The sequence below is a fragment of the Lucilia cuprina genome, chromosome 6 (assembly GCF_022045245.1).
Source record: "Lucilia cuprina isolate Lc7/37 chromosome 6, ASM2204524v1, whole genome shotgun sequence".
Classification (NCBI taxonomy): Eukaryota; Metazoa; Arthropoda; class Insecta; order Diptera; family Calliphoridae; genus Lucilia; species Lucilia cuprina.
This window is the reverse complement of record NC_060954.1, coordinates 20,223,379-20,250,442: the sequence shown is the minus strand read 5'-3', so window position 1 is coordinate 20,250,442 and position 27,064 is coordinate 20,223,379. Positions and strand designations below refer to the sequence as shown.

Sequence of the window (27,064 nt, the reverse complement as noted above, 5' to 3'; positions counted from 1 at the left end):
GTAACTAACATATTTTTCACCATGAGATAATGATGTCAATTAATGTGTCCTTATGTTTATATCATGATTGACTTAATTATTTTGTAAAATTTTAAGATGTTAATTACATGGTGTGTATCTTTCACCTACAAAAACATACATACATGTGTATATTTCATAAATATACATAAATGATATAAGAATTTATTAATGTCATATGAGAGGAGATGTTTTTGGAAGTACAGTTCTTGTTACATAAATCATAACTTTCAATTGGAATATTTATAGTATATTCAAAAACTGGAAATACTTCAAAAGAAAACCCATGTACTCCTTTTAAATTTACATTTAACGAATTTTAAACTTTATATAATGAAATAACAAATTATGCTTAAATTTTAAATTTATACAAATCAATTTAATATAAATGTTATACTTATATGTACATACAGGAATGTATTTAAAGGACATGCATAAAGTAGACTTTCTACTTAATTTCCTGTAATTTTTATTGAAAGACATTTTTAGCTTTTTTGGCTTTGACTTGCCGCCTACCATGACCATCACTGCTTTCACATCAATCTCAGCTTTTAAAAATTGTCTTTCATTTGTCACACTTAAACTCAATAAAGGCCTTCTGCTCTTAACTTTTGAGCTACAATGAGGCCAAAAATTATTTTTTTTTTTCTTTTATACTATTTTGTTTTTTGATTCCAATCTGATTGCAATGATTTGAACGAGCACACGTTAATCAACTTGTTCCCAAAGAAAAAAGTTGCAAAAATTCAACAGCAACAACTACAAAAAAATTATAAAAGAAATCAGAACAATTTTAATACAACAATTGAGAAAGAGTAAAAAGCGAAATAAAGTACAGTAAAGTTAATTTCCCAACAGTTTTAGAGACAGACACGGCAATATATACACATCTGTGTCATGTTATCGTCATCACTTTAAGATTATTGAAGTAATCTAGAGTGAAGTCACTTGTAACATTTTTCTCTGTGCTGTATTTTCGAATTTAGTTATTCGAGCAACCAGAAGTAAGGTATTGTAGAGTAAGTTTACCTTTAGTAAAGCTATAAAAGTATTATAATAATAGATAATGGACTTCTTCTAAGACGAGTAAGGCTTAAAATTATTAATCACACACTTCAATCATATTAAATTATTGGGTTTAAGTCATATTAGCAAACATTTTTCACCTTACTCTCTTACTTCTTTTCATACTTACAAATATAAAATCTTACAGTCAGAAAGCCTATCCTTTACACACAGCTTATGACAGATCTTAACGTTTATATAATTTTATTAGTTTAGGCACAATGACTTTAAACTGCAGGGTTTTGTCAACATATACTCACTTATACATGCATAAACACACATTACAATGAAAATAAAGTTCGACTAGCATAAAGACGAAGGACAACGTTGCCTAGTGGATCGATCCAACATACGGAAGTAGTAATTAACTGTACTGAAAGGATGACAGCTACATAATTGTGTTGCTGAGTCAACAGGAACAGAAAAAAAATAAACTACCAACACAATATTGTACAAGTATGTAAATGTTAACATTAGACTTGAGCATGAAAATTGTTTTTCGATTCAACAATCTCTATTTGTGTAAGGAAATCGCGTAATCGAAATTGTTATAATTAAAATTAAACAATTTTGATGATAGTCGCTTCGATTGGTAACGAAGTAACTAAAGAGTAATTTTTCAAGGACAGGACTTGTGCACATTTGAACAGATAAAAGTGGGTCTAAAAAATGTTATATAAGCGTGTGGTACATAGAAACACACATTTGTATGACCAGAACTCTCTCTCTCTCTTAAGATATGATTTTATTGCTGTAATTGTAAACGTAAAATAATACACATCTTAGGGTAATAACTATAACAAAGATTAATTTTTATTGCTTCACACAGTAAATTAATTTAATTATTTACAACATAAAGAATAAATAATTTATTGAATGCGAAAAAAAAACAGTATTAGTTTATATCTTGTAATTAATTTTGGTTATTTATTAGAGTCGTTTTTGTATGACAAATTCTAAGAAAAAATATCATAATGGGCGGTAGGCACAGGTGAGTCACATATGGATTTTGTTAAGCCGTGTCACTAAAGCACAGTGTGATAAGAATACTTTATTCTGAGTCCTTTACAATGAATTATCTTACAATAGAAAAATAGCGTTTTTATGCTTGCTACTGTAATAAAACATTAAAAACATTAAACATACATATGTGTTAATTTTTTATGTTATTTCATATTTGTTGTGTATGTTTTTATAAGAATATGTTTTTATTTAACTACTACTTTAATTTATTTTTTCCACAGTTCACATAGCATTTTCCTAGAACTTTTATTTTCACAAAAATTTAGAAAAAGTAAGTTATTCTTACTTTTTATTTAAAAAAAGTTTTATTTCAAGGATATTTTTTATTTATTTTCACAATATATGATATTTTTTATCTTTAGGAGAATGGGTATGTAGGGGTACATCCCTTTTTATAACTGTAAATTTTAATTTCATATTCATTGATTTTAAAATAATAGATTGCCAATTATTATATTCAAGAATTTTCATAAAAATATAATATACGCACTTGAAAACATTAAAGTTTTTAAATATAACAACTACAGGGTATAATTCTTTTAAGAATACTAATAAAAATTTGAAATTTTACTAAGTCATATGACATACACATATTGTCGAACCAACACGATCTTGTAATACCACACACACATTTTGGAGAAAAACTTTAACTGATAATATTTCAGTAAATCATAGAGATTTTGAAACAACTCCATGAGCTTCGCTAACCTTAAGATAATACTATTAAAAATGTGTTCAATTTTGTATTCACTTTAGTATTACATTCATATTGAAGGTGCCACGCCCTTATTGGCAATCACACCCTCTTTTACTTAACCACTAATTTATTATCCAAATATTTACAAGGATGTCAAAGTCGTTCGTTTATTTGAAAATTATAGCTCCAACAGTTTCCAAGATATATAAATTTTTGTCTTTAACTCATATTCGAGGTGCCACGCCTCCTATTACTAGTCCAGCCATTTTCTCCAAATTATTTAAAATAGTTTTAGTGTATCGCTGGTTTAGTTAAGCTTTAGTTAAGGTTATCTCGACGAAGAAATCTGATATGGCTAAGATCATACCTTTGTTTCAAAGTCAACATATTAGACTAAAAGGTGACATAGCAGGAATTAGAAATAAATTGTCTCAAATATTACCAATTTGACTTTATGAGCAACGTAAAAATTAGATGTCTTACCAATATGTAACAAACTTTAGCACAAACATATAATAAGCTCTTCGCAATAGTAATTTATGGTATAAATACAATGTCAAAAATGGAAAACTAAATGTTTATTTAAATGGATGAATGTAAATACATACATATAAATAAAAGTTTGTATATTTTTAGTTTTTGTGGTCAATTTTCTAGCCATAAAAGTCAAGTGAACAAAACCGAAATAAACAAAAATTTATTTTAAAAACCAACACATATACATGCATACTTATATATGTATATAAAATTTCTATAAAAATGTATAAATGAGTTCATAAATACATACATAAGTATAAAACTACTACCAGTACTTTTAGGGTATAATATTTTTTGTGTATATTTTCACATAAAATTTATTAAAAAAATACAAAAAAAATGCACACAGTTTAACTTAAAAACCTTAAAATATAATTAATGGTTTAGTAAAGTGGTCTTGTAAAACATGCCGCACGTGTTGACCCACAAAAAGAACTTCACCACTATGTATTTACATTCTGCAAAAGTTAAAAAAAGTTTAAATAATTTACAGAATATTTGTTAAAAAAAGTATTGTTTCCATAAATTTAGCCTTAGATCTATTTTTTGGTATATATGAAAAATTGGTTAAATAATTGGGAAATATAAAAATCTTTTATTTTTGTTATCTCACTTATTTTGGGTGATAGGTTTCTTACTTTATATGTCACTTGATAAAACTCTAGGTTAAAAAATCCTTTTTATACAACTTATGATTTAGATATTCGATGTTTTCATACATATTTTCTTGTAATGCTTTCTCTATCCAATTTTTAGTTAATAGTTCATGGCAAAAGTAAATAAACTAGAAAACTTTTTTCGGTTAGATTTTTTTACCATTTCTCTTTGCAACAAAAATAAAAATTGTACATTTATGTTCTATTTGTTTACCTTGCACTTTGAAACACCAAATGCAGTTTAGCACACACTAACATACATACATGTATACTTACCTATACGCACATATGAAACAAAACAAAAATTTACATAAAATAACCCACACACTAACAATTTTTACATAAAACAACAGAAAAATTGTATGACATTTGGCAAACTAAACTAAAACCTTTTTATTTTCAATTTAAATGATACCAACTGGTAGGAAAATGACTTTAAAACAATTTGTTACAAGTTTAACTAAACTTTCAACTCCTTTTCGTTTGTCCCCATTTAAAACTTCAACTGTTTTTCGACCAATAAAATAAAAAGCAACATGGCAAGCAAAAGTATAACCAAAAAAATAAAAAAAGTTAGGGAAAAATGGAAGACATAGAGAAACGACTTAAAGAACCTCTGGCATTATAAAAGTTTTGTCATGTCTCTTACAAAGTCTATGTATGTATATATGTGCGTGTAAATATTATAGTCAGAACATTGGCATTTGAGAGGGAGAGTGGGCAGTAGAATAAGGTATTGTAGGATTTGTATGTGGCATACAGCATACACGTAAATATTTTATGTTTATGAAGTATCAACAGACCAACTAACGAAGTTTGTTAAACATGTAGTTCGAATAGTAGAAGTCGTAGTCCTAGAAAACTTTTAAGACTTTGGTAACAGTGGTTAGTTTAATGTTCTTAACTTGACTAAAAAAAACAACAAGAAAATCTTAAAGCAACAAAAAACACAACAAAGTTTTTCTTTTCATATTTTTTTGCTAAAGCCCAAAATTCTTAGAATATTAAGTCCAAAACTACTCACATACTTTTACATACATACATACTTATTTACCCAAAAACACACATATACTTTATTGATTAAATATGAACCATATTGTTTTGTGGATTTAATAATTTTTATATAAAAGTCAAGTTTAAGGAAAACCAATTCTATCCCACAAACATTAAACCAAAAATAAAAGATTTAACATAAATTTATTTAACCAGAACCGAAAAAGAAAACTTTGATAGTATTTCTAACAATCGAAAAAATATTCTATAGTAATCATTTAAACGAGTGGTCAGTACTTTTTTATAAATATTTATCTACATTAATGTCAGTCGATCAGACCAAGCATTTCGAAGACAATTCGATTGTTGTATAATGTTCTAAAATATAAATTCCAATAAAGAATAATCACCCTAATGTAACTACATATATATGTGTACTTATGTCTCTTTAACATTGTCATTATTATCATCATCATAGACAGCATCATTTCATCAATGAGAAGCGGTAATACGTTTTTTAATGGATTAATTTCCTTTATATTCAATCAAAAAAAAACTAAAGAAAATAAAATTCGTCTTAAAAACTACCCATTTCTTTCGAAAAATAACAGAAAACAAACAAACAAACAATAAGCAACAACACAAGCACACAAATTCCAAACTTACTTATTTTAAACGAAAATCCTTAAAAGCTTAAAACCATTGTTGTAGCTCGTGCAACTAACGTATCCTAAAGTTATCAATGAGTAGCAGCAGCAAACAAAAAAGAAAAACATAGCAGATAAATAAATAAAAAATACTCGCATATAAAATTAAAAAGGAAAAAAATCTGTTAAAAATAAGAGGTTGTGGTTGTGAAGCATACATGGATACTAACATTTATACATACATATGTATGTATGTGCATGTGAATATCTTTGGTATTGTAGAGCAAGGGTACTAGTTAGACGATTTAAACACTATATAAAATAGACAATAGAATAAACAACAAATAAACTGACTGACTGAATGATTTTTCTTCCTCTAAATGGCAGATTTTTCTATATAAAATAAAATCAAATCAAATAAACCCACATATGTATGAAAATATCTATCTATACGTTTGTATAGATAGAATATTTGCACATATACATACATGATTGGATATACGGAAACACATCCCAGCAGTTTTTGAAAATGGTGAATTTGTTTCATTTTTTAATATTTTTAGGTAATATGACTTATATTATAAACTCTTAGAAATGCCATGTTTGTCGTTATTTTCCAGTATCAGCATAATGCAATAGGAAATAAATTGATACTTTAATGCTTCTCAATTATCTGGAAATAATACAACATTTTAAATACTGTAACTAAGAATGTAATGTAATTATTAAATTCTTCTCGAACTGTGGGGTTTATAGGTGAAATGATACCGCCAAACAATTTAAAGTTTATTTCTATAGTATCATTTAACCGTAAGCATTCTTTCTATACGACCACATACATATATATGTATGTGTAAATAAAATCTATAAACAACAATAGTATAATAAAAAATTATATAGAAAAAACAAAACCAAAACAATTTTTTACTACAAATACATTTGTTGGTGAATATGGCTGCGCAATTAAATTGATTATAGTTTAGAATTTTTCTACATATCCAAGAAATTTATTTAATCTCATAGCGTTTAATTTTAGCGCTTTAAAGGTTTCAGGTTGCGAACATTTATCGGATTTTACACAATCACAATGGAAGCTCTTAAGAGATAAATATCAAAAAATAGCTGCTTTGTAACTTGCACTAATATATTTTCCCGATTTAAACAATATTTCAGATATAACAAATATATAAGCAACCATCTTTACTTACACTTAAGCACAAATTTAATGTTATTGCCTATCACTGATTTAAACATTATTTATTGCTGCGATACGAATAATCCTTACTTAACTTTTGTCTATACTACATCAAATCCGCAAAAATACACTATCGGACCTGTTTTTCGCTCCTTTTCAAGAAAAAAAAGATAATTTTTTACTGTTCCGAAACTCAGTTTCCAGAACGTAATTTCTCAGAATTTTCTAACCAGTGTTAGTGGTAAATGTCATTTTCGTAAAACCTTAACATCACTTCCAAGATACTTTGTCTCCTTAAGTCTATAATAAAGTTCCAAAGACTTAGTTTTAGTACTAGAACTGTACTAGAACTCCACTAAAACTGAACTAGAACTGAACTAGAATTGAACTAGAACTGAACTAGAACTGAACTAGAACTGAACTAGAACTGAATTAGAACTGAACTAGAACTGAACTAGAACTGAACTAGAACTAGAACTGAACTAGAGCTGAACTAGAACTGAACTAGAACTGAACTGGAACTGAACTTAAACTGAACTAGAACTGAACTAGAACTGAACTAGAACTGAACCAGAACTGAACTAGAACTGAACTAGAACTGAACTAGAACTGAACTAGAACTGAACTAGAACTGAACTAGAACTGAACTAGAACTGAACTAGAACTGAACTAGAACTGAACTAGAACTGAACTGATCTAAACTATAACTGAACTACATACATATGTATTTACCAGTTGATCAAATTTTTTTGGACATGTCCTGGCATAATTCCAGAAAGTGATGAAAAGGATTGTAGCACATGTTATGTACTATAATCTTATACATATATTTACTTTACCATGTAAAACATATACATATATGTATGTATACAAAGAATTCTTCATTCTGTCTTTCCTCTATAAGAAATCACTTTAATCAAATTAATATAACTAAAAAGGCATATACATATATGTGTGTATATAAATAACATCAACTCAATTCATATTAAAATCAGTGTTAATTGCCAAGATTAGTAAGTTATTGTACATGTATGATATTTTTTCCTTTAGATATTTTTACTACTGCAGTGCTGTCGTTTGGTTTTATCAGTTTTTAATAATAAAACAAATTCACACAAGTCATTTTTATAAAACTAAAAATATTCCATATGGAATTTTTATGCAACCTGACAATATGGATTTGTATGCATAGCAAAAAAAATAAATGAGAAATTTACAAAATAAATTCGTAAAAAAATAGAAAAATAAAATGAATAAATAAAACAAGAATGCACGAACGAGGAATAAACACACAGAGGAAAATCTGAAGTGTTGTTATTGTTGCTGTTGTTATCAACTTTATATTTATAAGCCTGTTGGCGGCTGGATCAGAAACTTTACTCTTGACTGCATTAAATTTTCCAGCTCATGAGGATTACAGGTTTAAATGTTTGTTTGTTTGAGAGAGTCAGCGTTTTTTAGTCTACACATGTGTGTGTTTGAGTAATAGACAACTACTGTTCATAAATACACTCATAAAAAAAAAATAACATCAACAAAATTTTCTGTTGACAAATTGACAAATAAATACTTTAAGGGTTTTGAGGTGTCTCGTTTTATTAACTAGTTGTTGGTTGATGGTTGGAAAATATAAATGGAATTTAGTTCATCTATACTTTGTTGTTGTTATTGCTGTTGCGGTGATTGCTGCTTGTTATACTTACATATGCGTGTTGCAACATTTTTTAAAAAGGAAAATAATTGAATTGACAAACATGTCAACAACAGATTTTAGTTTTTTTTATTATTATGTATTTCAAAAATCTAGCAACAGATTTAGAAAAGTTGCAGGTAATTGGTTAACGTCAAACTAAGTTTGGTTTTCAAAAAAACTACAAAATATACATATGTGTATCAATTTGTGCATTTTATTTATAATACATATTTTCCATATCAGTCTAGGTGAGTTATGGATAATATTGGCCAATTTTTTAGAATTGTAACTGGCTTATTGACATACTTTTTAGTTAATAGAAGAAATATGACACATATCTTCTTTGAGTGTAATTCTTTAAAATGTATAAGTCATTGTTTTTATTTTTTAACTCGTTATTTTATATAAATTGTAATTTCTGCCAATGGTCATTTGTACCGGCTGTATGAATTTTTCCAAATAAAAATAATCACAAATATTTACACACAATTGCGTTTGTATATGACCCCAAGTAAAATACACAGCCCTGCGGTTTAAAATGACCTGCGCAAATTAACAATGTTATCCAATTTTAGGAATATGAATCATCTACAGATTACAATCAAACTTTACGCCCTTTAAAAATTGAAATGTATTCTGTCTCCAGGTACATTCCAAAAAGTAAACGCAGTGACTACAATTTAGTATTAAGGAGCCACAGAAGTGACAATTCTTTTAATACTTGATTACCAAGAACGTATAAAATAACTAATTGTTTTTTAAAAGCACATACATGATTCATGTCAACATTTAGTATTCATTAGCTAGTTAGTAAGTTTGAAATGATGATAATATGGCACATAAAATTCCAAGAAATACATCTTTGATAGAAATCGAATCCAAGACCTCATCCGAGGAGCTCCAGTCTGACAGGCAGAGGCACGTTTATATATATTTAATATTTTTAAAACTATTGGGATTTTTTGCGATAGGAAACACTTACTTTGGTTGCCGTACACTTAAACAAAAATAAAATAAAATGACTGGCACCAGGGCGCGTTAATAAAAATGTTAATAAATTGTTGTTAAAAATAAAAATAATTAAATTTAAATCCATTCATAAGCGTTACACAAAATTGAGAAATTTTTCTGCAAAATTTATTGATAAAAACGAACAATTAAAACAGAAGAGTGTATTAAAAAAACAAAAAGAGAGATTAAAATTAAATTAAATCATCAATGTTGCAAAATTTAAACTATACAATTATAATAAAATATTTAAGAAAATTGTTATGATAAATTTTTGTTTAAATTTAATATTAATTTCACAGTCGTTTAATACATTTTTAAATTTAATTGACAGTTTTAAAAATTTAATCAGCAGTTTAAAACAACAAGCTATCAAAAATGTCCAAAAATTAAATATTCAAATTTAATTGTATCTAACATGAAAATGTTATTATAATAATTCTATTAACATTTTCAACTCCATCTTCTATTTTATTATACTACTTATTTGTTTAAAATATGACCAAAGCACATGACAAACGAAATGTTTGTATCCTTAAATCTAAACCAACCTCAACGCAAATCTTCGTCTATCGGAAGAAAATACAAGAAAAAAATTCGCAAAAATACAAAATAACAAAAACATCAACTTCACCATCAAGTTCAAACCTGACGAAGATGAACAAAACTATAACATAGATATTTAGAACTTGAAGAGAAAGTAAGAAAACTTAATATGATATTCAAGATTTTCTCCCTCAACTTATTTTGAGTTTATCCTTTAAAAGCTCTACTGTATGGCAAAACTTTTCCCATTAAACTGTCGGTGAATTTTTTAAAAGAAGCATAAAAAGAGATAAAGACAATAAAGATAGTTTTAAAAGAGATTAAGAACGAATTGTTAACCCTTTAATAACGGCAACTACAGAAAATCAAATCAAATTTTAATTTTTATATAATTATTAAATGTTTATATTAATTAAATCCAAAATTTTAACATTACTTTATATAAACATTTTGATATTCAACTAATCGAATTTTCTTCTATTTGTATAATTCCAGGATTATCCCACACAAATCGATTTTACTCAACCTATGTCAATGGCCCATCTGCAACCGGTCTCACAAGCCTCTATGATAAGCGGTACAATTTTGACGGCTCAGCCGATGGGCAATGGTGGTGCGGGCACTTTAAGGCGCGGAATACTAAAAGGTGTCTCACAAGTGCCACCGCCCGATGTAACACATCATACAACAACAAATATGGGAGGAGTACAATTACTGCATGATTTACATCCTCTCAATATATCATCTACCTCGTCAACACTAACAACAACTTCAAGTTTGGGCAACGGAAGTCTGATGTCAGTGCCAACATCGACACCCAAACAGCCACAAAGTATATTAAAGGATCCCAATCGCAATAAGCATCAGCATCAACAGCAGCCACCGACACTGATAAATACCGGTTTGTTGGCCATGTCAGGACCGCCTGGAAGTTTGCAAGTTCTAAATATACCAAATTCAGCCGGCATTAGTAATAATTTGCTGATGACCGCCAGTGCAGCATATGATCCCACAAATCCACACAGTCTGACAACCTTCAATACTTCGGGGGCTGCTGTAGCTTTTACTGATGCCGATGGTCATCTCGTATAGCTGTAGGATGCCTCACAAGGGGCTCTGTTAACGGTAATTACTGAAACATCACAGCCAGTCAATAACACGTCATTACCCCGCTATTGAAATGAGGCATCTAGCAAACAAACAAACAAAGAACTACAATAAGAACAAGAGAAAAACATACATGTATGAATGTTTTCAAAATACTCATTAAGGATACAAAACAACAAAAACATATATATTATTAGTTATACTACAACAGCAACAAAAACATGCATTAAACAAGTACTACTCTTAGAGAAGTTAAGATGAATTTAGCAGTACAAGTGGTCCGTACGTACTACATACATATGTACATATGTTCATGCCCTTAAACTCAACTCAACAAAAAGCATAAAATTACTACTTACTACCACCCCAAGTACAGTCTGCTGGTACAATTGTGAACAAAATAATAACAGTACTGCAGAATCAATAAACTGTACAATATTCTGCCAAAAAATAATAAAAAAAACATTAAGAAAAACAACAAAAAATAAAGATGTATTAAATATATAAAGACATGTACTGATTTATAGTCAAATTTAATAAAAATTTTTTAGTATTAATTTTATGTAATTTTTAAGATACACCTTTATTTTTGTGCCCACAACTGTATAATTAATACAATACAATACAATACGACTTAATTAATCTAATTTAATGTAATTATAAATCAAGTTTTTCGTATTTGATTTCAATACAATTTTATTTCGTTTAAACCATTTATGGCAGCTAATCAATACGAAATTTTCATTGTAAGAGAAACAAAAACAATTTAATTTTATTTAGTTAGAGTTTATAAGAATATAAAACAAAATAAATAAAATAATTATAAAACAAATACTAACTCATTAATACATAAAACTAAAACAAAATAAATAAGGAGAAAAAATAGTTTAACAACGAATAATTTTCTTTAACAATTAAGTTTCTTTTAAATATAATTTTGTAATTTATAATTAAATTAATTTTTTTCAACTCAAAAAAAAAATATCTTTAGTTTTTAGCAAATACGAAACCAAAAATAAATTTAAACAAAAAAAAAATAATAAAAAAATTAAGAATATGGCAAAGCCAATATAGACATACATGAAAAAAATTAAAAAAACAAACATGAAACCAATAATAGTTTACAATTTATTTAAACCCAAACCACTACACAGTATTTCGAAAATTCTCATACAATTCTCGAATTCATTTTACAAATTCAAAAGAAAAAATTCAAATTTTTCTTTTTTTCCGGCATTTCTACGTCTTCCAAAAACAAATTGTTCTTTATTGAATTTCTAAAATTTCAATTGGTGGTAAAGGCTTCAAAATTTACTCATTTACTTTAACCTTATATATTAATAATAATAAATACTTATAATTTTCATGATATTGATATTATGATAATGAAGAAGACTTGTGTTAATTGTTAAATTATGATCTTCAGATGCATAATTGTTATAAGTTTTGTATGAAATCATGTTTTTTTTTTACTTAAATATTATTTAATTTTTTTTTGTATTTTTATTACCCAGAGTATGAATGAAATGAAAATTAAACAAATAAAAATAGTTAAAAATACAATTTCAATAATTATTTTGTGTATTGACTTATAATAATTATGTGTAAAGAAAACAAACCTTTATATCTTCCAATAAATAGTTTTAAAATTGTTTTTAATCATTAAAAAGAAATTGTTTTATTTACTTTTTTCATTCTTAAAATTTATTGGAGAGTGAAATGTTCCTTCATATAGAGGAGGTTGGAGCAATGAACTACATTCAATTTTGTATTTTGTCGTTATATTAGAGATCATACAAAAAGTAACACTTAAATAACGAAAAAGTAGAAGAGTCACCTCTTATGGATTCTCATCAGTCATGTTAAATTTTATGTTGCTATTTCAAAAAGTACCAAACATTTTCGTTTTAGATTAATTATACAATCAGAGTCGTACAGAGTTAATATAGTTGTTTCTCCATAAAAATTGTGAAAATTCCAATGATCCAAATGGAATGATGAAATAGTGGAATAAATTCTACCTTTGAAGAAATTTCTAATAAAAAAGAATACCATTGCGCCTATGAATATACTTTTTCATTGGCTCAATGAGTTTGAATAGAATTTAATTTCCCGTTTTTCCCATTCTGATACTTTTTTCCAAATATTTTATTAAAATAAATATTACAGACTTAGACCGTATACGAGGTATGTACATATAATTAATAAGAATATGTCAAAAATTCAAAAAGATTTTCTAATATGGTAAAAAAGTATCAAAAATGCAATTTCCCTTCTCCCTTTTACACCCGAAAAGGATTGAATTTTAAAAAGTACAAAACAGGTGTCTTTTTAATAATGTGTCCAAAATATTTACAAAAATTTTTATTATATTTATTAGTTAAAAAGTTATAAAGACCCCAAAAAGTAACAAAATCACCTTCGTTATAAGTATGTACATGTTTACCCCTTAAAAGTACGAATTTCGAAAAAGTACAATACTCTCATTTGTTCATTTTAAGAGTAGAAGTATATGCAATTAAAATTATTACTTATATTGTGTAAAATAATCAAGAAAACCTGTTGTAGCCCTTTTTTCCTCCAAATATATAAATATCCCTCTTAATCCAAAATGTTATCTATTGTCAAAATTTCATTATTCCAGGATCAACCGTTTGCCGTAAGCCGATCGGTATTGAAAATCATATAAATTGGTGAACATCGTAAGAAGTTATCAGTAAAAATTCTAACTAAAAGTTTCTAAATACAGGACATACTTTTGTAAGTTATGTAAGATACTGGCATAAAATTCGTCGCACACTTCGTCATATTTGTAATGTAAGATCATTTTTCGAAAAACCCATATTTCATTGATAATTAAAAATATTGTATTAAAACGAAATGTTGTAATATGATTAGGATTTATATAAAATACGTTCATGCCAATTTTCATTACGAAATTAATGTTTTTAAGCCATTTATGATCTTTAAAATGAATTTCTAAAGTGAACTTTATATGGGGTTAAATGTTATCTGATTTTCACCAATCTTTACAGAATAATTTCCGAGTACACAGAACGGATCCGTGCTAAATTTGATCATAATTGTTGCATAATTATGTGTAAATAGTGATATTTCGAAGGGATTTTGAATAAGGATGAAAAGAAATCACAGACCGATTTCAATAAACATCAATTTTTTCGCTTTTGAATTGGAAATGCATATGTGAGAATTTGTGTTACATACGTAAGTATATATGTATATGTTTAAGTATGAGTATAATTTTTAAATATCTTAATTACTAATTAATTACTTCTATAAATATACCTCTGTTAAATTACTTAGTTCCGAATTTCGAAATTTCCAAATGAAATATGAAAAGTACAAAAAATTAAATTTTTTCTTATATCAAGAATAAAATTATCGAAACCCTTTAATGCAACAATATAATGTGTTTAATTTCTTTTTTTTAAGTTTTAATTTTTCTTATAAATAGCGTAACGATAATAGCCCATTAAATTTAGAAAATAAGAAACAAAAATAACAAATAAATTCTCTACTTATTGAGTTTCTTCAACTATAACAATAATAACTTTAAACTGCTCTAGTTAGCAGCTAGTATTTAACAAATAGTCAATTTGTATAAGCCACCTAAGACTGTGTGAAAGCAGCTGGACATAGAAAATATTTATTCTACTACTCCTGTATTTCTATTTACTGACAACTAAAATATACAAAGTAAATTTAATTTAATATAACGTCTATGTGTAAACACATGTGGTCACAGAAATAGTAGTGAACGTAATTTGTATTTTCATAAATAATATGCATTTAAAAATTTGTAACTTGTTATCAAGTGACATTGAAAAAATGGAACAACAGCAGTTTAACAGTCCCTGAAGAAATCAGTTCAAGTCGGCTCACCGTGTCAATACTTGAGATGATGCTGATACTGTTTCGTATTTAGAAAACGATCGACTAGACTGATGAACTCATTTACACAAAATCACTTCATTAAGAGATATCAATAGTACGGAATTTATTCAGAATTATATAATTTACCATGCATCAGTATCAGCATACGACAGTGTATTTCCACGAATTTGGGTTTAAACCACAGGTACCAAGTGAACCCCAAAAGAACTGCTCCAAGAGGAAAGAAAATGATTTTGTACTTACAGTCGGTAATCTTACCTCTCATGACGAGACCTCCGTAAATGAAAGATGGCTTATTAAATTTGTGAATGCTCAGATCATGATAATAGTAGGCGCTTGGTGTAGAAGAAAATCCTTGGGAATTGATGGATTTCCCGTAAACCTATTTAAAACCAGATGCGAAGAGTTGATACTATGCATGCCTGATAAATAAACCTGTTTTGCGCTCTATCAGCCGTAACTTTTGAGGAATAAGTCTTCCTTCTATTACCTATAAAGTACTATGTAATCGTGAGCAACGTAAAATATATACTGACGATCTGATAGCTAAGAACCAATATGTTTTTAAACATGGACCACCTATATGTCGTTTATAAAGCTAAATAAGAGAAAAATTCTGCGTTGCTACATCTGAACTTGGTATTCCGTCCAGCTTTGCATTATGACGTCGAAGAATATAGAAAGTCCTGTAGATATAGAAGCAAACTTTTTAGAACCGTTTTATACTGAGCGACGATTTCAAAAATTTGGACCACCATATTACTTAAATATAGAGTAGCCGCGATTAACAGCAACAATGACGTCAGTTTGGATATCATATGCAGAATACTTGTTACAGATATGTAGGTGCTATTTTGGACTTAGTGTATACAAATCACTTATTTTGCCTATCCTTATGTATGGCCCGAAACGTGGACAATAAAAAAATCGAATGAGCTTTCGCTGGCAATGTATACGCGACACGTTGCGTATGAAAAACAGAAGATCAAAACACCATTGGTGTGACCTGGTAAAAACGCTTGAAATGCACTTGGTATAACCAACTGGAGCCAACATACAGAGGACAAAAATAACAGTTGTTCTATGTACGTTTTTTTATTTAAAATTGTTTAATAATTGATTAAAGAAAATGGAAATTGTAAGTATGTATTCAGTTAATAATTATTATCAACTATTTTTCTGTTCACATGTGCATTTGACAACTAGAATATATGTATGTATGTGTATAACACAAACTAAATTTGTATTACAACAATTAGATATATATGTATCTGTATTATAAACTTTGTACGCATTAATATATAAATGGCCAACATTGTTAGATTAACATTAGAATATAAAGCAAACTTTACATCTATTCTAACAGATTTTTTGTTGGTGTCTGTACGCGTATTTGTTTAAGTATATATGTATTTATTTCTATTACTATTTGTACTTGTTGTTAGACTTTGATGGCGATAAGTATCAAAGTTGCGTAAACTTAAATACTCCATACACTGATTAGTTACAAATTAGTTTTTATGTAAATACATTCATTCATTTGTACAATAATTTGCTCACAGACCCAACAACACTTACTAGCACAATTCCGACCATCGTTTATTCAGGAATAAGTTGCCCGCTGGCCCATGTCGATGTTTCTTTCCTTCTTGTTATATTATTTTGCTGTTTTTTATGTTTTGTTTTAAGACAAATTAAAATTCAAATAATTCTTGATAAGAATTGTTAAGAACTCTACTAATACAATGACTACTACTGATGCTGCTGCTGCTGCCACAAATAACAACAACAACATTTGCAACTACTGATGTACATATAATGTACACCTCGTTTAATGTGGCAGTCTGTGTTATCAAAGAAATAAAATTCCCAATGTCCAAGTAAACAGAAAAGAGGAAACAAAGCGTAAAAGATTTATGTTCTAGTTGAAGCCTCAAAATACACACAACAAAAATAACTTAAACAACAACAGCAAGGAATTCTATATAAATTTTATATTGTTAAAAAGAAGAAAAATACAAAATACAAACAAAAACTTTAGATATGTTTTTTTAGTATTAAACTAAAGGACTCTAAAATCTTTGGAAAAAGTAACGAAATAAATTAATGCGTGCAACGCAATTTTCCTTCAACAATGACAACAAAAGGAAGCAACAACAAGAAAAATAAGAAAAAAACAAAGGAAATAATCAAAAACAAAACAGTAACAACAACATAAAACAACACGTTAAAATTCAAATTAGACGCATTCAACATGGCGTAACATACACTCACCCACTTCTACGCATACAAACTCAAACAACCACCACGAAAAGGAACATTTAAATGTCTACAAAACTTAAACACTAATTGGTTTGTAACACAAGGACTTTAAACGCTCAAGTAAGTAAAACAAGTGAAATTGATCTTTTCGAAGAACGAAATATAAAAATAAATAAATGCAAATAAAATATGTAAAGTAGAAGTCGACTGTGAGATAAAGCTTTAAGGCCGAACTATATAATATACAGCTTAAGCTGAACGAACGAAAAATCTGTTAAGTGCTCAAGAAAATCCGAAGAAACTTTTAGGTGGCTATAATGTACTTACGTGCATTTTAAATAATTAAGCTTCATTTTTGCAAAATATTGTTAGCTGTTCTCTTAGGTAATGTAAGTGAGAGACGTCTATTATCCTCGAAATCGTCACAAAAAATCTCCCCAAAGAATCCAAAAGACATCTTCAAATCGAATCGAATGTTCCTCATGAATATAATCTCAATAAATCTGAGGTTTGAGGAGAATCTAAAATATTGTTTCTATGTATACACGGGAATCTCCAGAAGAAATGAACGTATTATTTCTCTCAGGGGGGGTTGTTGTCTTGTGACAGGCGCTTGATATGTTTTACTTAAGCAAAAACTTGAAAAGGTCATGATATTTACAGTGCTGCTTATTACCGGAGCTCTTATAACAACTCCCTCAAAGGTGTTGTTTATTATGCTCAAGTGACAGTCGTTAGACCTTCAAGGCAGTCAATTGGATATGACGACTGCGTTCAGTTTAAGTTTAACTGGCAATTGGAAATATTGCTAAGATCACTCATGTTATGCCGAGTTGTTGATTCGTCATCATCTCTAATGATACAATTCCAGTATTACGAACGGAGTTAGTGGTGGCATATTCAAAGAGGAATTTGGTGAGAAAATCTCTTTGCGACTCAATGATGACTTTTATTAAATCCCTAATTGGTGTGTTTTCCACATCTAGAATTGTCCACGAATTCCGGACGGGAATTCGTATGGCAATAATATTTCTGAAACTTTTTCAGAAGCTGGCACCATGCTTAGCGGACTAAAGATATACCAGTTTTGTGATATTTCACTTTTTGTGCTCAATAGTTAGAACGCTGTGACCACATATGGGTCATTGCATATCTAAATATCTCCTTGGTCTCCAAAGCCCTAGTTAGGTTGATTTTGATTGTTACTGGTCACTGTAAATTTGGTAACCATACTAGACGCAATAGCCTTCAAAGATTTCTATAGAAGTGTTAAAAATGAAACTATATCTCATCTTCTCTGTGATTGTCCTGCCTTGGCAGAAAATCGAATTCGCATGCTTGTATCGGCCAATCCGAATTGTCGAATATTCAAACAAAACATCTTATGGAGTTCATTAATATATCAAAATGGATGTAAACTTCATATTAATCAGAATGTAATCGCCACACATTCTTCAACAAGATGACGAGAAATTCACTGAATACATGGTAGACATATATTTATACCTATATATTTTGTGTGGTACTTTATTAAGACATTTATATAGTGAACGTTTATTACTAACTTTTTCAGCAGAGATTGAAAAAATAATATTGTTTCAATACACATAGAATAGTCAAGATAAGACTTCAGATTTTATTTTCTGAATACATCATCCAACCTGTTTTGTTGTTGAAACATTGACAGTTTCACGCTGGGAAAATTGTATTGCCTGTACGAGATATTTTCTATAACAACCTATTATAGGGTGAAAACATTTTTAAAAGTATTTTATTCATTGTCAGTTTAGTTTGAAAATACACTGCCACAATTACAACAAACACTAGTATAGTGAATATTGTATTGTGTCCTTCATTCCGGCAGCCTTGTGAGTACTTGACATTAACAAAAATATTTGGTTTTGTTTTCAGCCAAAAATCGCAAAGAAAAATAAAAAACAAATGAAAAGTAAGAAAATAATTTAAACAATTTTGTGCACCACCTCATTCCATTCGTCCATCCATCTATCCACTCATCCATCCATCCGTGTGCTACAATTATTCGTACTTACTGACTGAATTGCTCTCACATACACACTTACGAACACTATTGCAAACTAGAACTGCAGCCTGTTAGGAAAAACACCTCATCTATTTTAAAATAATTTCCCCAAGGGGTTTTCGTAAGAAAACAAAAATAAAAAGCAACAACAACTACAACAAAAAGTACGAAATTACAATAAAGAAAGCAAGTAAGAGCTTGTTGAGGCTTGTAACTTTTGTTATGCGTAGCAAACGAACAAGCTTTAACAGTATCGCCCCGTTAAACATCATCATCACAGTCACGTTGTGTAAATGTTCTTTTTTCTACTATTTTGGTTTTTGTACTTTTTGTAGTTTCAGTTCTGAAAAAAATGAAACCCCAGTATGCTTGAATGGCCAAAGTCATGCTCGAAACATTGGATAATTTAAAAAAATATATATATAAATGTAAGAATAAGAAAACTAGTTGTATGAACACTCAAGCATTTAATTCATACACCGTTTAATTTCTCTATCACCTCTCTATTTCTGTCTCTCCTCCCCTCTTAATTTGGCCAACTTTCTTACATACACCATCTCCAATTATATTTCAGAACTTTCTAATCATATATCTATAACGTATTAGAATCGTTTCATAAATCGCTTAATGAAGGTTTTTAACCGATCTTGTTGAACAATTCTGTCTAAAGTATTATCAATGGTACTAACATTGGTTCAATCGGAAGACATTGGTTTCAAAATCTGCTTTACTTGACACGAAATCCTCCATTTTTTTGTCATTTACAATATACATAATTACAAATTTCAGATTTTTTTTTGTAAATTTCTATAGTAGAAAAATGTGCAATTTGTACAATAAAGAATCTATATAATTACAAATTTCTATAACTCTAAAAATTATCAAATTGCAATTTGTGCAATAATAAATATTAATAATTACAAGTTTCTATAATTCTAAAAATGTTCAAAATATAACTGGTGATTTTTGAAAATAAAATTTACGATGAATAAAATAAAATTGGAAATGGTGTTGTCAAATAAGTTTTTTTCTTATTTTAACAGTTCTACTTTTGGAGGAAAACTTTGCAACGTTTATGTTTTTTTTATGTAAAAACTGCTTACTTGTTTTCGTTTACAGGAAATTTTTAACATCAATTTCTAAACTCTTGGAAATTTCAATGTGAACCTGAATGTACAAGATGAAAGATATTGAATTTAGCAATATCCACGAATTGAAAAAATTATATTTTTGATAACTATTATTCCATATATCATTACAAATTATTAACATTTTTAATAGTAATAAATCTATATCAAAATGTCAATTCACCTTTTGGTGACACTTTATATGGTTATTAGATTGTCAAAAATTCGTATTAATAAATATAAAAGTTAGTTGTACTGAATTTGAAGTTTAATTTATTCATTTCCTAGAAAAGAGTTTGGAAAATGTGTCCAAAAAATATTTTTATTTTTTTTTTTATCGAAAACCTAAATTTGAGTCATTAATTAAATAAAGCAATATTAAAGTTATAAATGATTACACTATACAACAAAATAAATTTTTTCTTTTTTTTAATTACAAGGTCCGACCTATAAATTTTGATAAAGGAGACAAAAAAACAAGACACGTGTATCGGCGTTTTGAAAGTTTACATCAGAATTTCATTTGAGGGGGTGTTAAAGTTTTCCCACTCTGACACATTCTTATTGTTAATCGAAACCATATGATCCTTACATTTAATGTATAAAATTTGTTCAGTAAATTTATGAAAATATTACGGAGAAAATTTTTGTAGAACATGTTAACCCTCTAAGACCTCGAGGTGTGGGTCTTTTTTGTAATTATTTTAGAAAAGAGCAAAAACACCATTAAAACAGGGATTTAAGGGGTTAAAATGTTCCGCAAAAATATTCTCCGTGAAATTTTACTAAAAGTCTCTGAATACACCAAAATAGAGCTTAGTAGAATTTTGTTTTAAAGTACCTTAAAATTAGCATGAAAAAATTGTTCAACGCTTAAGAGCTTCTTAAAGTTTCATATTGGAAAGAGGTCGAACTTTTTTAAAAGCTTATATAAAGTTGGTGATCGTAAAGATTTAAGAAGTTGTACCAAACATCCATGTTCCACGTATTCTCCGATTGTTTTGGGTAATCTTTTTATGATAATTATTAAAGTCCTTTCTTTTATCTTTCATTTCCAAGATCTTTTTTTTTTCATTTTTTTCGTTTAAGTTGAAAAATATATCTGAGAAAATCGGTATATAAAATTTTATTTTATAATTGATAAAAGGAACTTTAAGTTGTTGTTTTTGAAGAGTGACTTAATTTTGATGGAAATACATTTTCTGTAGTTCCGAATATTGGCCAAAGGGTCAAATTATTATTAATTATTATCATAGGGTACCTGGAAGGCTAGCCTGTCAGTCTGGGGATTGTGGGTTCGATTCCCAGCAGAGACTCTGGTATGCTACACTACAACGGAAGACGATGTCCTGGTATAAATAGTAGTGGCAAAAATCCATAACAGTCGGTTTATTTTGGATTTTCGTTAAGTAAAGTGTGACTCATGTGGCTTATGCTGTGCCGTAGTTGAAGTGCTGCCAGTTTTACCCTCAAATTTTATTTTAGCTTCTTGTGCATTCTTATTTAATAAAAATAAGAGTTCTTTCTGTTCCGTTCAGGGAATACTATATTTCGGTGTTAATATTTTGTTTAAATTTTTCACTCTTTACCCCATTTTTTCTACCTCAAATTATCATTTAATCTGCAAATAAAATAAGTTATCATCTGCAGTTAAGATAAAATATTTACTCCAATTAAAACTGGTTTTCGGGAGGCCATTTGAATGGGGGACTCGGACTCTACTCTCTACGGACAGACAGACAGGCGGCAGACATGGATAGATCTTAGAATTTATTAAGGACTCAATGTATGTATATATACTTTTGTGGGTCTATGATCAATATTTCGATTTGTTATAAACGGAATGACACGAATGTCGAGTACTTAACGTGAATACCCGCCTTGACGGCCTTATTTCACGGAGGTCTTTTTCATCCACTGGATAGACTTGACAATGGTATACCATCGCCCCCTGAAGCCGGTCCATGTACAAGCACTTTGCTGAAGTACTCGAGCTATCTAATCTCTTGCCCCGTTGCAGAATGACAGGCAGCATAGACTCAAGCCTAATGCACACGCCGACAAGGAAAAAGCAATCACTGGTCTAAAGTCAATAGAAAGGGGTGACAACTCCCAACAAAATGGATCAGGATCCCTCTTTTATCACCCGGTAATATTGAGATGGCAACAGCACCGGAGCGTAAAAGGCATACTAAATCAGTACTAAACTAAAACATATGGAGACTTTCCTGATCGTTCACCAATTTATTGCATCAGTTCCGTTCCCATGATCATAAAGATCACTCTACGGGATGACAGGCAACCATTGAATACTGACAATTCCCCAGCATATACCGATCGGGTTCAGGAATCCAGCTACTTTGTACACAGACCTGTTCGAAGAGAGAACAATCCAAGGATATATCAGTCCTTAAACCAACATTCTCTCCTCACGATTTTGGTATTAAACCACAGCCACTACGTGGATCCCAAAGTAACCTCAACGAAATGACCATCCAGAACAAGCCCTGCGGTCAACTGGCCATCCACAGTACTAGATTATCTGGTGCTCTGGTTAGATCCCATGTCAAGTCATTCCAAGGAAACGCCCAGGATACATCTGATCATCACCAATTTATAGTCCCGACAGACTATTGGTAAAGGTAGCACCTCTGTTCTCCGGGATTGCAATAACACCAAGGTGGAGATTTCACCAAGGTTACATGCCCCCGGGGGGAAAATGTAATGACAAAATCATTCCATCTTTTTTGATGGTAGGTATACTGTTCATGCATTATGCCCAAGTTCCTACCCGATGTCGGCAATTTTAATTGTCTTGCTTAAAACAAAACAAAACACTTAGACTTATTGAAGTCATTATTTGTAATCAAGCGTGGTAAGTACTTGACTCCCATATTGTGTTAAAATGCTACTGATTAGTGGTAAACATATTGTGTTTGTCTTTATGATTCATTACTTTATTGGGTATGTGTGTATGGGTCTTATTTAAATAAAACAAAATATACATACATATGTAAGGCTTATTAGAACAAATTGACAATTTTTGTTGTTGTTGTTGATTTAGTTAAAATTTTCCCCAGACTTTTTAATTAAAAAAAAAAAAAATAAGAAAAAAAAAACATGAAGTTAAACAAAAATATTTTGAATGCATCAATAAGTGCTCAAGATGGCGTAAGAAATATAACGCGCAAAAAAAGAAATCAAATGTTCATATACAGAAACAATTTCACATACAAACATTTGTACGTATATAATGTTTTTCATTCATATATAAAAATTCTAATTATGTATGTATTCACATTAGGGTGTAATTTTACCGCTAATCTTTGTAATCTGGATACCTTCATATATTATTTAGGCTCGAGTTCGGATGACAGGCAACCATTGAATACTGACAATTCCCCAGCATATACCGATCGGGTTCAGGAATCCAGCTACTTTGTACACAGACCTGTTCGAAGAGAGAACAATCCAAGGATATATCAGTCCTTAAACCAACATTCTCTCCTCACGATTTTGGTATTAAACCACAGCCACTACGTGGATCCCAAAGTAACCTCAACGAAATGACCATCCAGAACAAGCCCTGCGGTCAACTGGCCATCCACAGTACTAGATTATCTGGTGCTCTGGTTAGATCCCATGTCAAGTCATTCCAAGGAAACGCCCAGGATACATCTGATCATCACCAATTTATAGTCCCGACAGACTATTGGTAAAGGTAGCACCTCTGTTCTCCGGGATTGCAATAACACCAAGGTGGAGATTTCACCAAGGTTACATGCCCCCGGGGGGAAAATGTAATGACAAAATCATTCCATCTTTTTTGATGGTAGGTATACTGTTCATGCATTATGCCCAAGTTCCTACCCGATGTCGGCAATTTTAATTGTCTTGCTTAAAACAAAACAAAACACTTAGACTTATTGAAGTCATTATTTGTAATCAAGCGTGGTAAGTACTTGACTCCCATATTGTGTTAAAATGCTACTGATTAGTGGTGAAAATATTGTGTTTGTCTTTTTGATTCATTGCTTTATTGGGTGTGTATGGGTCTTATTTTAATAAAACAAAATATACATACATATGTATGGCTTATTAGAACAACTTGACAATTTTTGTTGTTGTTGATTTAGTTAAAATTTTCCCCAGACTTTTTAATTTAAAAAAAAAATAAGAAAAAAAACTGAGTTAAACAAAAATATTTTGAATGCATCAATAAGTGCTCAAGATGGCGTAAGAAATATAACGCGCAAAAAAAGAAATCAAATGTTCATATACAGAAACAATTTCACATACAAACATTTGTACGTATATAATGTTTTTCATTCATATATAAAAATTCTAATTATGTATGTATATTCACATTAGGGTGTAATTTTTACCGCTAATCTTTGTAATCTGGATGCCTTCATATATTATTTAGGCTCGAGTTCCAAAAACATATCTGCAGTAAAGTTTTAAACGATACATCGCGATATACAATCAACAGTTTAAATTAAAATATAATTAAGGAGAAGCACGTGTACAATTCAAATTGATTTCCTTTCGTTTATTTATTTGTTTCCACGTACATAAGTATTTTTTTAATTCACAACAATTTACAAATGATTTCAGTTTAAAGGGCTTTCAATTTAATGAGGATACAACGAAACTTCTTATTCAAATTTATAAATTCATAAAGATATTCAATTGTTCTTATATGTACCTTTAAATATTGATTATATTATAAATTATAATTAGATAAAATTAATTAAAAAGTTTACTAACACATGAAAGTACAGTCATTAATAAACATTCATAAATATTTAATTAATATACAAAAATAAATTTGTAATTCTTTAAGTTTAAGACAAAAACATATACATTATTAATATATTACACTGCGCAACAGTAATTTAACACATGAAAAAATCTATGTGTACAGGAAACTATGGACCATTTGTATTAACTCTGTGTATTCAGATTTTAATAATCAACTCTTATGTTCTTGTAAAAGGAACTAGATGTTTAAAGGACATATGATTTCAAAAAAATTAAATTCCAAATTTATAGAAAAAATTTGTATTGGTAAATTTTTGAACTCCTTTTATAAGGACATAAGAGCTGATTATAAAAACGGAGTGTGTATAATTCTTATAAATTGAGTCTAGTTTCACTTGAATAACAACTATTCTATGTGTAAAATATTTTTTGAAAATTGTTAAAGTCGTTTTAAATAAATAAAAAAAAAAATTATTGTTTGTTTTGATGATTTAAAGCATCGGACTTAGTGTCCATCTGTTTCCATATAAACAAATAACTTGACAAAATTTTTGCACACACATCTCTCACCCTAGCCCCCTAAAAATGATCCTTCAGAAAATTATTAAAATGTCTATGATTTTTTAAAAACGCGATAAAATTCGAAATTAATATAAGTTATAAAAAATACACCTATTTAGCTACGTCAGTCTGATTATATGTCTGTCTTTCCGTGTGTAAGCATGTCTAAAGGCTTTACGTGAACGCCTGCGTGTTTTCTTAATTCAAGGTGGTCTTTCTCAACCACTGAATTAGCGATTTTGCGACTCACCACCGCCTCATTGTGTATCTTACAGGCAGGTGGCAATTTAGGTGTATGGAATCGGGTTCAGTATAAACACATTTTGCTCATTTACTCGAGCTATCCCATCTCTTGCCATAATAACCCCCTTGGGGAAAGACAGGTGCCATGAGACAAGCTCAATCTAATGCCAACTTCAACTGAAGACACCCTGCTATGTGTATCTCAGTGCCTCTTAAAGTCGCCAAACCACACTGCTGAGATGGCTTCTGTTGTTTCGGCAAGAGCAACTAGGGAGGAAATTGGTGGTTCGAAAAACAAAGATCAATATTTAATTATCCAGACCTATTTCAGTTACCACAAGGACCTGCCGTGATAAGTTCAGTATATTTAGATTAAACTCTAACACACTCAACCGTAAAGGAAAATGCGTATAAATTATTACAACGTCTCATCCAACTCCATCGACACTTTAACCATCACTCCTTTCATCCTTCCGACATCTCCACAAATACTACTCCAGATAACTCTCGTCCATCAGATACAAGTATCCGATGGTACATCTTAATCCAACATATACCTAATCTTTGCATTATCCGCTCAATTCCTTTATTAATCCTGTCCTGTGGTTTGTACAGCTCCTAGAAACTAGGAGCGGTAACATAAACATATCCCGAAAATATTTCAAAGTGTATCAATACATTTGACCTGTCTCCGTGTGTAAGTTGAAATTAGTCTTCAAAAGACCCTAGATATCTGCGAGACCCGAATTTGAATTATTCTATCAACCATACTTTTATAAACAACGCTATTTAAAATAAGCAAAATCGCTTTATTAACTAAGGGAGGTATGAGCCCAAAATTCTGTAATAAAATACTTTTAAATTTAAAATTATATGTGTATAACAGGAATTTAATAATTTCTCATACGTGTATACATTTTAAAATATTTTTAAGGAAAAAATATTTTTTTTTAAGAAATAAACGTT

At 29.4% G+C, this 27,064-nt stretch overlaps 1 protein-coding gene across 1 annotated transcript in view; it reads left to right on the top strand.

Moving 5' to 3' along the window:
• LOC124420503 overlaps positions 1-11,369 on the top strand; it is a 61,317-nt gene extending 49,948 nt beyond the window's left edge. The window contains exon 4 of the mRNA XM_046953471.1: positions 10,574-11,369. Coding sequence (XP_046809427.1) covers positions 10,574-11,170 — 597 coding nt within the window. The 3' untranslated portion in view covers positions 11,171-11,369. The remainder of the gene's footprint in view (positions 1-10,573) is intronic.
• Positions 11,370-27,064: the final 15,695 nt, after the last annotated feature.